The 15,891-nt window shown below is 41.4% G+C and overlaps 1 protein-coding gene across 1 annotated transcript in view; it reads right to left on the bottom strand.

The window, feature by feature from the left end:
• Positions 1 to 1,073: 1,073 nt before the first annotated feature.
• Positions 1,074 to 15,891, bottom strand: part of LOC115614836 — a 38,102-nt gene continuing 23,284 nt past the window's right edge. Inside the window, exons 8-11 of the mRNA XM_030502223.1 lie at positions 13,184 to 13,392; positions 12,592 to 12,664; positions 7,447 to 7,564; positions 1,074 to 1,269 (exon numbers count right to left, since the gene is read on the bottom strand). Coding sequence (XP_030358083.1) covers positions 1,074 to 1,269; positions 7,447 to 7,564; positions 12,592 to 12,664; positions 13,184 to 13,392 — 596 coding nt within the window. The remainder of the gene's footprint in view (positions 1,270 to 7,446; positions 7,565 to 12,591; positions 12,665 to 13,183; positions 13,393 to 15,891) is intronic.

Here is a 15,891-nt window from a genome sequence, read left to right on the forward strand (position 1 = left end):
CTTGTAGCACTTAATCAAAGTAATGACATTCATCCACAATTATTTATGTTATGGTAACAAAGAGCTGCCAAATGCAAAACAAATGACATGAGAATTTGCAAGTGAATTCCTTCCCGTAAATTCTCCTTAGGTTACGCTTAAAGGCCCTCAGGATGGAAGTCTGTATAAATTCAGTGTGTTATCAAAACGGTGGTGTTATTGTGCCATGTTTTACTGCCTGTAAGCAATGAACCCACTGCTATTGCTGAAATGAGCTCTTCAGCCAACAGAACTGTATTGATATCATTCGAGCTGGCCCCGATTTATGCCTGAGAGCTGTCTTCAGAATTTTACAGGAGGAAGAAAAAAATGTGGAAGACAACATTTGCTTACGTCTACCTATCAAGGAAAACAAAGACCTGGTTGTATCAACACTTATACATGCATTTAACTTAAAGTATATGAGCAGTCCCCACTTACCTCAACGGGCTTTGGATTAGAGCCATTATAATCACCAACCATGACTCTCTATTAAGTGCAAGACTTTCCTTTCAGGGCCGTTTATGTGGATGTTTGTATAAAAACACTGTCAAAAACTAAGAACACCAGTAAATATAAAATGGCAACATTCAGGTTCAAATGCAATGAATTAATTTATTTTTTTTTAACACTACATCCAACTGTTTTTCACCACTCACAGATGTCACTGGAACAACTTGAATACAAAGAAATTGCTTAAGAACAATATACTGCACAGACCAGCTAATATTGATTGTTATAAAAATGCCCCCTGTTAAACTAAATAATGGCCAAATCTCACGGCAGTGAATGTGCCTTTATATCATTAAATACTAATTTAACAGAAATCTGAATGCATAGTGAAAAATGTGAAAATGTTGGAAATGAAAGATTGCTTTCTTTTCCTTTCCTTTTTATTCATTATGCAAGTCTCCAAACCAACACCTGAAAGAAGAAAACAATTATATCATATTAACTAGCCACTAGCTCAGACCAAAACTAGGACTTGGCTAAACTCTAATACGCACATTCCAAAGTGACCCATGAGCCTGCGAGGGGAGGCTGGAGGATGCCCCTCACCACAGGCTCTGGCCACCCTCAATGACCAGATTATGGCCCGTCATGTAGTCTGAGGCTTCGGAGGCCAAATAGACGACAGCAGCCTGCAGGTCAGTAGCCTGTGCCAGCCTCCCGGCGGGGATGTCCGATAGCCAGCCCCGCACCAGTGGCTGCAGGTCCTTGGAGTGGATGAGTGGCGTGTCGACGATGCCCCTGCAATGAGCACACCCCCGGATAGTTTAGATCAGGTTTGGCCCAGAAGGAAAGGCAGCATTTATAGGTGTTCAAGATGTTAATTCAGAAGGAAAACTGTGGAATGGCACAGAGGGGATGCACAAGTCAGACCTGCTCTGCCTCTGCTGGAAGCCACAATGTAAACTTCTTTCCAAATGTCTTTCGTGGCCAATGGGCAGGCTTGGAGGTTTTCTTTAAACACATACTATCTTCTTAGCTAACAGCAGTACTCCCTTGGTTTTAGGTTACTGATTCTAATCACCAGTTTATTCTTTTTTTTTTTTTTAACAGAAAACAAGCATGGCACTGGAACCAAATGCACCTTGAACCTGGTCTGTCATGTCTCTTGGGAACTGTCATCCTTCTACTGATGTCTCTTCTCATCGCTTTGCAGCATAATGTCACACAGAGTGTTTGTGTACAGCCCAGAAACTGAAAACAGCCTGACTTTCCATATGCCAAAAAAAGGGGGAAAAAAAAGCCAGCGCCCTTCAGGGGACCAGAGCCTTTCCACACAGAAAAAGAGACAAAGATAAGCATAGCACATCCAGCACAATTCCTCTTAAACCAACACCCCAACAAATCTCACTGCATTTACCTGTCTTGCCTCTTTTACAGTAATGAGTGACTACACCATTTATTAAAACTCTGCTAAGTTCATTTTCTTCAGGTGCCCTAAAAATGAGCGATGCTCCAGAAAGCACAATGCAGGGTGAGCATTTGGCTGGCTTTTATGACTTTAACTGCGACTGATTTGTCATACTCCTCCTTAACAACATATTTGTATTTTGCAAAATGTATAATTTTTTCAGCCCCTGAACAAATATATTTACATAACTGTGTCTAACGAGAAATTACATTTAACTTCTCAGAAATGACAATAACTAAAACCTGAACTGCCAATTCCACTTCATTAGTGTGGTAGAAATGCATTCCAAATGTTAATAAAAATTCCAACATGCTGATAAATTAGCGCTTCTAAGGAGCATGTGACACCTTGGTTAACATATTCAACCTCAATTATATTTCTCTTCAGCACCCTGTTATCTGGAACCTTTGCTGGCAATCAGAGGTGCTGTTTTTCAGCGGCCAATTTTCTAGATAATGTAGCTTATCAACACTGTGGGTAAACTTGCCAATGAAATCAGGCTGCACTGAACCACACACACGCTAATTGCATCTCTTTTTTATGCATATTTACAGACTGTCACTTCAAAGAAATCAGTGGCCCATTGAGGCAGCCAGTTAGCTGGAAGAATTGCCTCTTGCAAATGAAAATTAGCAAACAAGCTAGTGATAAATATGAAATGAACAAAGTATAAAAATACCCGTTTTGTTCTGAAACTTCATCGGCATCCCAATTTATACTTCCAAGGAAATAATTTCTTGAGACACACTGGATTCTGGGTATGAGATTTACCTTTTGTTTCAAATGAATGTTGAAAACTGCTATTTACTCAGTTACGAAGTGGAACTAATTCAGACTTTCCCCCAAACATTTCTGTTTTCACTAATCTAGCAGGATTTAAATATCGGCTTAATTTTTTATTGTAATCACCAATAAACACCAGAGAGGTTCAGAAACCGAGCGATGCAACTCTGGCAACGTAATAAAATCAAACACATTCCAGTATAGGACTGCAGACCGTTTACTTATTTCCCCCAAGCACAGTCCCCCACTCTCCCCCCTCATTCTCTCAAACTCCTCGAGAACTGGTTTTCTTCAGAGAGAAACGTGCTTTGAGCAGCAGACATGGAATATATTGGACTCCTTTCCCTTACGTGCCTCTCACAGTGCTCACAAAGCCATCAACATAATCATTCTGGCTTTACACTATCAGAGACCAGAATAAGATCCATATGATTTTGTTGGTTTTTTTTTTTAATTTACATATATGTTTTAACCCCAAGGGAATGCAGATTAGGGAACACGACACATAGTTCTCCAGCACAACAGATTTTGCCAAAAGGGGGACATTTTTCAAGCTGTTCAGAAAAAAAAATTATCTTTGGTCTGATCACTGCAACCTGTAAAACACAGCAGTGTGCCTCTCGCTGGACCTTTCCTCAGATTCACTTCAAGTAGCAAAAATTTAGATGTGTAACAAAACTTAATTACAAATTTTTGTTATATAAATGAGGAAGGAATATAGCGCAAAACTTAAAAGTTGCAAACACACATACTGATGGCACTATAAATATTAGGCATGTCATTGATACTACACATCTTCTGGGAAAGCTTTGGTGCCAAGTTGGGCAATTTAATGTTGTCGAACCCTTTTAGGCAGATTTTAGTTGGCTTCTAACCAGTTCCAGCAAAGACAACTGCCAATGCATTAATTCCCTACCTCATCTTGTATGCAGTGCTGAGCCTATCAGTACTTTCTGTTGCATGTCAATGTAATATCAAACTGCTGGTTTCTTAATGTTAGATATGAGCATCAATATTTCATTATTGATACACAGGACAATTTGAGACATTAGGGGAAAAAAAAAAAAAAAATCAACAAAACCCAACAGGAAAAAAACAATTGCCTAAAACATTTCCACTTCAAGAGACACATTAGGAAAAATATCACTTACCAGATACTTAACTGGAATTGTTACGTGTGCTCAATCCCCAAATGAGAGCAAAAAAAAAAAAGATTCCATCTGTGTGTAACTTGATTTCTTTCAGATGAGTTATTAATTTGAATGAGTTAAGTACACTCCACTTAATCAGGAAATGTTTAATCACGAGATCCACTTAATTGGGACATCTCCCAAGGAATTAAGATTTAAGTCCAAAGATACTCACCAGCAACGACTGCTGCTTAATGGGGATAGTAATGCTGCTTAATTGGGATGCCTTCAGGTGATGCTGGGGTCCTGCTTCTACTGCCAGCTCCACCTCTCCTTCCCCCATGATGGGGTACACACAAAACCTGTGGTGATCTTGCTGTACCTGCTTTCTTATTTCTTGTATCCACTGGGCTAAAAGCCTGGTACAGCACTGCACAGTTGCCTCTGTACTGTCCGAGGGGAGCAAGGTGGGCATGCAGGGGACAAAGCCTCTGCCTATCGCAGCCCAAACCCAAATCCCTGCAGCCCAGCAGTAGGGAACATGATTCAGCCCCCAGGACTGCTGAGTTTCACTGGGTCTCTAACAAACTGGCCTGGCTGCAGCAGTAGATTGAGCTGAAGATCAACTTCCAGCTGCCCATCCCAAAGGTCATTACATTATGGCATTTCATGCCTTGCAAATCAAGCAGGGAGATGCAATTAGCCCCCAAAAAGGACATTGATTCAGTGCAATGGCTGCAAAAATGAAGTGTTCCAATGCTGCATGTGCCACAAACTAGAGACCCCCAAAAGCCCACTGCTCCATTGCACCCAGTACACTTCACATGTGCAGGGATCAGCAAAGGGTCTAAAACACACCATAGGCAGCCAGGCATCAGCAACCTGTCAGTGCTCTATGCCCCTGTATCTATTTTTTATATATACATATAAAATAAATGCCCCTATTCACACCCAGGTCCGCCCTTCAGCCCAACCCCCAGATCTCTTTCAGAAAGACTTCAGCACCTTCTTAATTATGCACAGCCTCAGCTGTGCATCAATTGCACTAAATGGTGGCAGAAGGGCTAAACACAGTTTCCATGATACACAGAGATGCTTCGCTCTGCATGGAGCAACAGGCTAAGCCAGCCAAAGCACCCAGGAGCTCTTGGCCACCTCCTCTCCATGGGCATGAGGCTTGCCTGACCAACAAGAGAAACCTAAGTCTTCAATTTTATAAATGCAATAAATTATCCTAAGGAATCTGCCATAACATTTTATGCATTGATAACTTTTATGCATTGCTCTGCAGAAGTTTTATGCACTCATTAAGAAATTAACTTGATAAAAAGTGACCAGATAGGAAAAGGGAAAAAGGCCAGAAGGTATGCATGGTGAAATAATATTTAAGACCAGACCGGAGTGTTGGGAGCTACAGAGGTACACTGACAGTGCCTGAAAGCATTAATGTAACTGTGAGTACAAGGGGGGAAAGTACTTCAGGACATACTTACAATTTTACTTATTCAGAGATCATCTTGGTTACCATCATGTCTTATATCTACCTCTGTGCTCCTCAAAATCCCCTTCCCTTAAGATAACTACATGCCAGGTTGGGCATCTGTGCTCAGAAAGACTTGTGCATTTGGGACATTTTTCAACCCTGCCTAGTACTCTGATGGCACTGAGGCTACTGCCTGGTAGAAAGGAAGATGCCCCTATGCCTTGGTGAGTCATGTCAAGAGACATGACAATGAGACCGGTGGGGTATGTAGTTCTGGGGATGGGTCCAAATCTGCACTGAAAAGCAGGTTCGCATCTCATACAGGCAAAAGTAAACGTGAATGTTTATTCACTCTCAAGCGTATGTAGCTTTTGCTTGTGGTGAGGAGGGATCAGAGCTATATGAAGACTCCTTCCTCTGAACACTACTCAGAGCTCCCTGGGTGGCCCCGGCACAAGGGGCTCAGCCAACGCTTTGAAATGCTAGGGAGGAAATCTCTGACTGGCTCCCAGAGCATTTCGGTTCAGGTTCTACCTGTGTCAGGGGGAACTGCCCCATCCAGAACCAGGGACCTTAAAGACAGCAAAACACTTGTCCTCTATGCATCCTTTCTGCCTATTCCTGCACACAACTCCCCCCCTTCCTGTAGTAGGACTTTGAGCTCAGAGCTGCAGTAGGGATGATCAAAATGCAACCCTGTTTTGGCATGAAAAGTGGAAAAAGAGAAGCGTGGCTATTTTTTCTCCATGCTTTGACAACTGCCTCCGGAAACGTAACTTCTTCAGATGTGAATGTATTCTTCCAACTTATACAAAACAATGAGTTTTGATCATTCAGTGGATACTTTTTAAATTGATGTAAGCCCCTAGAAATGGGTAATTCCTCATCTAAGAGCCTTCTCATCTGTGATTGCTGTGAATGTGTCACTACTATCCCACCTCTGTTGGTACAGATTACCTGTGTGTATTCAGACACAATTCCTGTCAGGTCCTGCTGAGCTTCCCTAATTCCCTTCATCTTCCCTGGCTCCCAAAAGCTGGTGTAAATTCACTGGCACTAGTTGTGGGAACACTATTGCAGTCCTGCTAGCATTCGCATGGGGAAAATCCCATATGAAGATGCTGTTTAAAGAATCTGTGGATCACATAGAGTGACGGCTAGAGCCCCTGGTATAATTAGTAATAAATAATAATAAGGAAGACAGCTAGCACAAGCAAGTGGAGAGCAGACCGACAGTAAAAACAGGGGCATTTGCCATTGAGCTCTGTGATTATTTTTTTTACTCCACTTTGTGGATTTAAATATGTCATTCATTTTTCTTCATTTGATGTACATTTTATCTTCTTTGTTACACTTTAACTCCTAGGTTAAAATCCTGCCCTTCTTTTTTACTCTGTTTTACTTCAATGGTCTACAGTATCTGACCACTTCCAATTAACACTGTCCACTTGGGTTTCTGCTTAGCACTACCATGCACTGTTAATTGTTTTATAAAATGACTGTGTTGGGTATGTGTGTGAGAAACAGGGAGTGAAAAAGTGCATGTGGTGAGAAAACTTTTCTTTGTGAATAAATGCCATAAAATAAAACATACAGCTTTAAGCATCTAAAAATAAGGAAAATGTAATTTGTAATAAATATATATATATATTTACAAAATTACACCTGGCCTCCCGTGATTGTCAGAGCTGAACAGTAGCTCAATTACAGCAGTACAATGTGGCTTTTAAAGTGCCTGTATATTTGTCTCAAGTAAAAAGGGGAAAGAAGTATTGTCTATTAAGTGTCAAAAGCCTTTTCTTTAACCGCAGAAGGCTTGGACAGACTAAGGAAATATTTCATCTGGAAGAGAAATGCTAAAAACTACCCTTCACATTATTGGAAAACCTATTATCAAATGCTAAAACCTCTTCTTAAATCCCTGAGTATACACAGCAACAGAGCAGGCTTGGTTCTAAGTATTTAAACCTTTGTTAAGGAAAAGACAACATAAAAAGGGATGCAATCCACCTGCTAATTAGAAACTTTATTTGCTGAGATACTGTTCATTTGAGCTTTTTAGAACATTTCATTCTCTTTGTACTTTCAAAACGAGACTACATTTTACTTACGGGGAAATGCAGTTGACTTTTACTCCTCTGTCAATCCACTCGGTTCCTAATGTCTGTGTTAATTTTACGACCCCGGCTTTTGAGGTGTTGTATGCCACCTGCTTCTGTGGGTGTGGGACTAGAAGGGATTCAGAAATAGAAAATGATTTATTCTCCACAAATTCAGATAGCTGAAGCACTACATGGGCAAGTCCCTGCACTGAGATGAACCATTTTCCCTGATACCAGGCAGGGAGCAACAAGAATTTAGCCACCCACAACACAAAACTCTAAATCTGTATTTTGCCATCTAACACTTTTGCCTCAGCAGCTGGGCTAGTGGGGAAAAAAATATGAGAAAAAAAAAAAGAGAGAGAGAAAGAAAGAAAGAAATTTAATAGGTACCATGTTTGGGCAAAGCCAAAACCAATGTATTAAAAATACATCTGCGATATTTGACTATTCCCAAGCAAGATAAATAATTATATACACACACGCACATTCATATATTATACACATATATACGTTTATATACGAAATACTTGTACACTGTAACACCAATAAAATATAATGTAGCACAATGGTATGATGTAAGCGCATAATAGATTTTATATAATATATTATATGATATTATATAAAGCTTTTTGGAACAAATTATTCTCCATAATTTTTAACTTATCCATCGTCTGAAGCAAACACATCACATTATCTAATCAGTGTTTGTGTGGATGTGAGCACAGGTGCGCCCCAAAAATGCAGAACACCCACCACTTTCAAAATGTGAGGCTTTTGAAAGTGTTTCAGAGATGTCACATGTCAGTCAGAAAGGGAAAATGATCGGCTTGCTAATTACAATGTTCAAGCTTGTTAGTGCTGCGTGCTCAGGTGGCTCTGCCCCTCCACCAGCTCTCACACTTGCAGCGTTCCCGGGAAAGCTACTTAAGGACAAATCCCCAGGGGGTGTAAAGTGCTTTAAACCCACGGGAGTCGGGCTGGTTGGGCTGCTGGGATTTACACCCACAAAGCGTCTCTCTTTGGACTTTTCTGGCTGTCATTAGGACGTCATTAAACAAATCCAGTGCAAAGCACTGATCCATAATTAGTACTGTATCAGTACTGACTCTTTCATGGAGGGAGAGTGGGGAAAATCAGTGCTAAATATCAGTAATCACAAAGGCAAGCAATTGTAGCCTGCAGGGTTAGGTAACGCTGAACCCTCGAAGAAAGTGAATCGTTGCCTTTGTGTAAGGTAAAGCAGACAAACCCCACTGCATTTTGATAGAAGCAGGTAAGCAGCATTGGTAGATGGCATTAAATTGGTCTTAATTTATTAAGTTAAACTGGTGCATCAGTTCTAGATCACTACCATCTATGGTATACCAACACATCCACTATTGCTTTTATTGACTAAAACTATTGGGTTTGAGTATGTCAATTTAAAGGGTGAAAAGAAGATGATAACAAATTGATTAATCCAAATTCTGAAAGAGCCAAAAGCCCTGCTGCAAATTACTGAGCCTGTGAACAAAGAGCTTTGCCTGGAACATAAATGTTTGTGAATAAATTTACAGCACACGCATGATGGAAGCAACTCTTAGTGTTTCTTTTTACTGCGTGAGCTGAAGGTTTGCTCAGAATTTGGAGGACTTTTGCTTGCTACAGGAGAGCATTTTACACCATGGCCCCCCTCTGCCAGCATTTATTCTGCGCTCATCTTTTGTGCAATATGAAATAATTCCCATTTTGACCAGCAGAACCACTTTGCCCTCTGCGTGTGCCCGTTGCCCCCCAACGCAGCGCGCTGTGTGTGCTCTCAAAAAGATGTAGAACATAATTTCTTGATTAATTGCCATGCATCAGCTCCAAGTTACATACAACTTCGGTAGTTAACCTTGTAACCTCCCAAAAGCAGTTCTTTGCTAAACTTTCTAAACATGTCTGTCTGTGATAAATCATTCGCCGTTTGCTAAGAGGATAAGAGTTTTGGCACCTGCTCTGCACCTCCAGAGCACATTGGTGAGAACAGCAAGTTGCTGCAAGCTATCAAAATTGGCTTTCCAGTCTGGGGTGGGTGCTGAGACTGGGTTGTCAAGAGTCCTTCCGCGTAAATGCTTTTGTCTTCAGAAGACTATCTAAGGAAGGTAATGCAGAAGATGGAATTTCCCCATCCTGAGACACTTAGACCCTCTCAATTGGAAGAGCTCAAGAAGAAGCCAATGGGCGCTGCAAAGGTCTGGCACTGGGTGGGTTTTCTGAGGCCGAACACACCACACCACCTCCTCATCCCTTACCTGAGGTGGTCTCTTATAGACAGAAGAACAAATCTGCAAACCCTCAAACTCATACAAAACAATCTGAACTTATAAGGCTTCTGGGAAGTGAGGGGACACACTCCTGTTTCAGACAGAGAAGATGGGAGAAAAGCAGACAAAAATGCTGCCAACATCAGCTGAGTTACATTTTAAACACCTGTGACATGGTTTTGGCTGGGACAGAGTTAATTTTCTTCCTAGTAGCTGGTGCAGTGTCGTGTTTTGGATTTAGGATGAGAGTCATGTTGATAACACTGATGTTTTTAGCTCTTCCTGAGCAGTGCTTACACTAAGTCAAGGACTTTCCAGCTTCTTATGCTGCCCTGCCAGCCAGGAGGCTGCGGGTGAGCACAAGAAGCTGAGAGGGAACACGGATGGACAGCTGACTCAAGGGATATTCCATAACATATGATGTCATGATGAACAATAAAACTAAGGGGAATTGGCTGGGGAGGGCTGACTGATGCTTAAGGACAGGCTGGGCATCGGTCAGCGGGTGGTGGACAATCGCATTGTGCATCACTTGGTTTGTATATTCTTTTACCATTCTTATTATTATTTCCCTTTCCTTTTTTGTCCTAGTAAACAGCTTTTATCTCAACCCATAAGTTTTACCTGTTTTCCCATTCTCTCCCTCATCCCTCTGGGGGAAGTGAGCGAATGGCTGCGTGGTGTTTAGCTGCCTGCCAGGTTAAACCACAACAACCTGACACTGTGCTTTTGCAACGTTCTTCAGCGCATAAGGCTTCTAGCCTGACCTTGAAGCAGGCATGTAATGTTAATGAGAGGTGCAGAGAGATAGAGAAGACCAGACCACTTACCACTAAAGATATGCACTGTAAAGATTACAGATCTGAGTTACACCTGTGCAAACCGCAGAGCCGCAGCAGCCTTGTCTCTGCTGCTGAAGAATACGTCTGGAATAACTCCAGTGAAATACCAGAATCAAAATGCGCATATGCAAAATGTATGCGGCTCATCTTCAATTAATTAAAACTGATTCTGAGCAATGTATCTGGGAAAAAAAATCACAAACAAAACCCTCCCTACCCTGCTAAGTGTCTCCTCATTTCCCTGTATCTCTGAGGAAGGACTCAACCTACAACAACAACAAAAAAAATATCCCTTAACTATTTCTAGAAACATTTCATACTATGCCAGTTGGCCAACATACTTAAATAACCAACCAACCAACATATTTATTTAACATTCAGCAGATGGACATGATATGAACATCGTGGTTTTCAGTCGTAGTTTTATAACTACTAGATTTTTTCAATGCCAAGATTCAAACAGGTTCAGAAGGTAAAAACATCTCTTCATCTCTTAACTTCTGGCCTAGCATACATTAACTTTCAATGACATTTAAACACATCTTGCAATGACCCTTCCAGGCTGCTCTCAGGGCTGCTTTCCAGTGTTTGTTCCTGCCCCAGGACCAATACTGCCCTCAAGCATAACCCCATGTGGGTCTCAGTGGTCTTGGCATGCCAACCAAGGAGGTGCAGCTGGGGTTGGGATGGATGCTGTGGTGGAATGGCATCGCCTGCTGGCTCAGCAGAGCTGTACCAGGGCCCGATGGAGTAGTTGGGAAATGCCTCTCCTTGAGCCACAGAGAGAACTTCTGGACTGCAAGAGGAAGGGTGGGAGCTGTGTGCCAAACCAGCAGACCCCCAGCTGGTGCCAGTTGCCAGAGCTTCATAACTTTCTCTGGGGTGGAATACCTCCCAGAGGTATTTTTGTTTTGTGACAACGATGTGGATGGTCACAGCTCAAGCCCAGACTAGAGCCCTGCTGTGCAGAGCAGAGCATGAAAGGTCTGGGGCATTTGAAATTTAAAGCTCTAAATTCTTTTCAAAACTAGTTCTCTTTGGGAGATTTTGTAGCTACACAAAGCCGGGGCGGAGGGATGGTGCCTGTGTTTAAGTGTAAGTAAAACAGCTGGTAAAGACACTTGAAAAAAAGAAGAAAAGATTAACAACAACATTATAAATGCAGTTTTTAAGAAACATTTAAAGTTACTGTGCAATAAACTGAGCAGAATGTCACAGAATGTCAAACTGGGCACAGTAAAAATAAATGTTATTCTGAAGGAAAATAAAAAGACTGCATATTTATATAACATTCAGCAGATGGACATGGTATTAATACAGGGGTTTTCGGTTGTACTTTTATAGCTACTAGATTTTCTTGCCTAACTTGGCAACCCAAGGCACCATTTGATTTTTGGATTTGGACAATACTGCAACAGATGTCCAGACCAATAAAATAAATTCCTAAAGGGCTATGCTTAATTTGTGTAATTGATCAATTTTTGTTACATGGGCTTCAGTTCACCAGCATGTAACTGCCTTCCAGATTAGCTCAGCAGTAGGGATTTCATTCCATATGTTACAATGGTTTATTGGCGCTTTTGACGATGCTGCTGATTCAGCAGCGTTGGTGGAGACACCTGTTGGCAAGGATAATGACATAAAACTCCGGGTACCAGGGAGAAAACCAGTGCAAAAAGCTTTTGGGTGGCTTGTAAACACCATTGGGGCGCAGCTTCCTGCACTCAACCGCGTCTGCCTGAAATCACAGGGGAGTGCATCAGCATCTCTCCTGTGCCGTCAGTGCCTCAGAGTCAGGGAAGGTGACTCCACCTCTTCTATAAAAAGTAATAAGTGCTCTAAAACATAGAGGACAGGCAAATGTTGAAAAATGATATCAATAAAAATTTTGTAGTACATTTCCTCTAATACAAAATGTCAGTGATTTACTCCTTCCCAATACAGGTTTAATTGATTCAAATAGCATCAGTAGTAATTAAAATATGGATTCTGAAGCACAACTGTTAGCTCTCATCACTCACCTATTAAACTTGCCATAGATGCTGTGTTAATTATCTTCCCATATCCTTGATTCAGCATAATGCGGCCTGCAGCCTGTGACAGAAATTAAAGGAAAGACCAGTGACCCTTTCTGTGATTGTGCTAATAATGACATGATAATAAATTAGTCTTCACTTTTCAGAAGAGTTTATGTGCTAACACGTTTTTTCGAAGCACTTGATATAAAAACTTGGTATAAAAATGGCTGATGCAGGAAAAATCCCATTGCCATTTGAGACCCTCTTCACTGTGGGCAGTATTTTTTCAAAGTAATCACCAATGTTGGGGATGGCCCCCAAAGCTTTTTGGTTTCAGGACATGTCAAATAACCCTCCCAAAAATTTGGCCATACTTAAATGCTTGGCCTTGGGCAGCCACTAAGTACCAACTACTTTTGAAAATATTGACCAAAATCCGTAATCGATATAAAGCAAATCTCTCTAACTCCAGCAAACCTAGGACCGATTTTATTGTGATTATTAATAGTAAAGTGTTAATAACTGTTGGTAAAGTATGTGCTTAGGAACTGATTACCCATTTGCAAAACAAATCAGTACAGCATTTCACACTTACTTGGCAGCACAAAAACAATCCTCGTAAATTAACATTAAAAGTTTTGTCCCATTCTTCTAGGGAAGTATCTTCGCTTGCAGAGTTCATATTGATTCCTGCATTGTTGCACGCAATGTGAACTGTGCCCCAGCGAGCTACGATCGTATCCACAATCCTTTGCACATCCTCGGGTTTGCTTACATCTGCTGCGATGGCAATGCTTTTAATCCCTGTGTTAATATAGGAGTGAAGTCAGTACAGGAATTCACAGAGAAAGAAAAGTATTCTGGTTTATGATTATTTATTCATTCATATATGTATTATTTATATGCCACTTTAATTTATTGCTCCACAAATTATAGCAAAATGTGAGTTTGTTATTGTAATACTGCTATTATAAAGTTGCTCACTGGTGCGAGGTTTGCGTGTTGGAGGCCAACACAAAACCCAGGTGTGGGAGCGGAGTGCGCCACTCCATCAGGACGAAGCTTTGAACACTGCACCATCTTCTGTCCAAACCCTCAACTGCAGCTTCCCCATCCCTGAGCAGCTCCAGAGAGCATCATTCGGGAGTGCATAGTAAACCCCTCAGCAGCAAGAGAAAGCCAAGAACTCTTTCATTTTCTCAAATTTAGATGTTTTTTTATGCCAGTTTCCCCCAGGATGTTGCAGAAATCAAACCAATTTGTTCAAAAAGTGCTCTTTGGTTGAACTACAGCATCCAGACACAGCTGGGAACATCAGGGAAAACCAAACCAGTTTTAGGCGGGAACTAACTGGGCATACCTGCAGGTTCACAGGTACAGTGGTCATGGTGTCTGGCCTTATTTATTGCAAATCACACTACCAGAATAACACAAACATTCAGAAATTAAGACATTTACTGGATTTGAAACATGCAAAAGCTGTGGGGTTTTTCCTAGAAAACTCCAGGAGTTGACTTTTACAACAGTGCTGATCTGTAAATAGTTTAATTTAACTTACTATCAAAATCAGCTTTAAATACCATGATTATTAAACAAAATAAGCACCTTTTGCCAATGGGATTATACCCATCCCAAAAGTTAAATAAGGCTGTGGTGAAGCGGGCCTTCACTCACAAGGAGGGAGGCAGCCACCGGGGATGGACCATAGATCAGCAGTCTGCAAGCAGAAAGTGCAGAGGGAGGAAGTTACAGCTGTTAAAGTAAGATTTTTCTACTTCTATTTAAACAGAGAATTTATTACCCACCGGTCACTCTTTCAGATCATTCTAATAAAATATTTAAAAGAAGCCTTAAACCTATCCTAGGAAAAAAGGAGAAGACTCTCCCATAATAAGCTTTGAGATGGAGGCTTCCATGAAAGCAAGGCAAAGTAATAATTGCCCAGTGATGTTTGAAGAGAACAACAAGAAAGAGTCTTTTGTATGGAAAAGCTCCTCTGTATCTTCAGTGCCTCCAGGAGCTTGCCAGAGAGCTCGCCCTGAGATGATGCTCGTCTGGAATGGTACCCATGCCAGGCCATGGGAGCTAACATCCCCTCTGGCCTTCAGCTATGGTCCAAGGCAGAGAAAAGGGCAGACCCATAATACAGTCACCTATAAAAATGGATGTACATTCTGTCACAAAACAAGACCTGTTATTTTATAGCAGGTTTTATGCTAAATATCCTGAAAGAATAAGAATAGCCAGACAGCTCCCATTGCTCCTCCTAGTTGTTATCAAGACATGCAATGTACAGGGAACTGCTGCAATCTTTCTTATTCAATTTACAGACAAAACGGGTGCAAGTGTGTTACTAATGGTAACAGAATGAGGCTCTTCACCTGCCCTCCAACTCTCCCCCCATTTATGGATTCATCTTATATGATAGTTCATAAAAACAAGACAGAAGGTGCCACGTGTGAGTGTCTAGTGAAGAAGCAGTGAAGGCACGCTCAATTCAAACCAGAGTCCCATACTTGAACTTAATCAATTCAGCTGATATCCCTGCACTCTGAGAGAGGGGGAAAAAACCACTTTCTGTCTCTCCACAGTCCCCCCAAAACCATTTGTTAAAAATAATAAATAAACTATGGAAAAATGGCTTAAAATCCCTAGTCCTGACCAGAGGTAAGAAACCCAATACATGGTCGCACTGTTACATGCATGATGGTGTCAGTGCATCTCCGCAGTACTCAGTTTAGCTTTGTGATGAGAGGGGCAGGAGAGGAGCCCAGTGGCTCCATGCTGGAGAGACATCAATGTGCTGAATCTGCCCGAGGTGTCCTTCTGCAGGGGACATGCACACAGCCCCTGTCGCAGGCTTCATCTCTGGTCTCTCAGTATAAGTGGAAGTAATACATTGCATATAGACAAGAAGATCAAAAGTGACATTGTGTGGAAGGCATTTGCATAGTTTACAGTGAAAATGCACATTTTAAAAATCCCTTCAGACTAATTCTTCCCTTAAGGTAGAGGCAGTGATTCCCCCTGAAGAGAGGGACGTATGTAGTGGAAGGTAACCCTTAGGATTTTTTGGTTACGTTTCATCATTTTTGGTTCTTCTGTCAGGATCCATTAGCAACTGTTCAAAAAGGTATTCACGCAGGATCTAAAAACAAAGACCCCAGTAGCCAAGGGACATACACCCGAGCTGTCTAACAAAGCTGAAACTGAGATCACAGAGGTTCTGATCATCATGAAATGATGGCACCATCCCAAAAGGCAGTAAAGGGCTCCTTGGTATAAGCAGCAAAGCAGGTTTAA

The sequence above is a fragment of the Strigops habroptila genome, chromosome 11, assembly GCF_004027225.2.
Source record: "Strigops habroptila isolate Jane chromosome 11, bStrHab1.2.pri, whole genome shotgun sequence".
NCBI lineage: Eukaryota > Metazoa > Chordata > Aves > Psittaciformes > Psittacidae > Strigops > Strigops habroptila.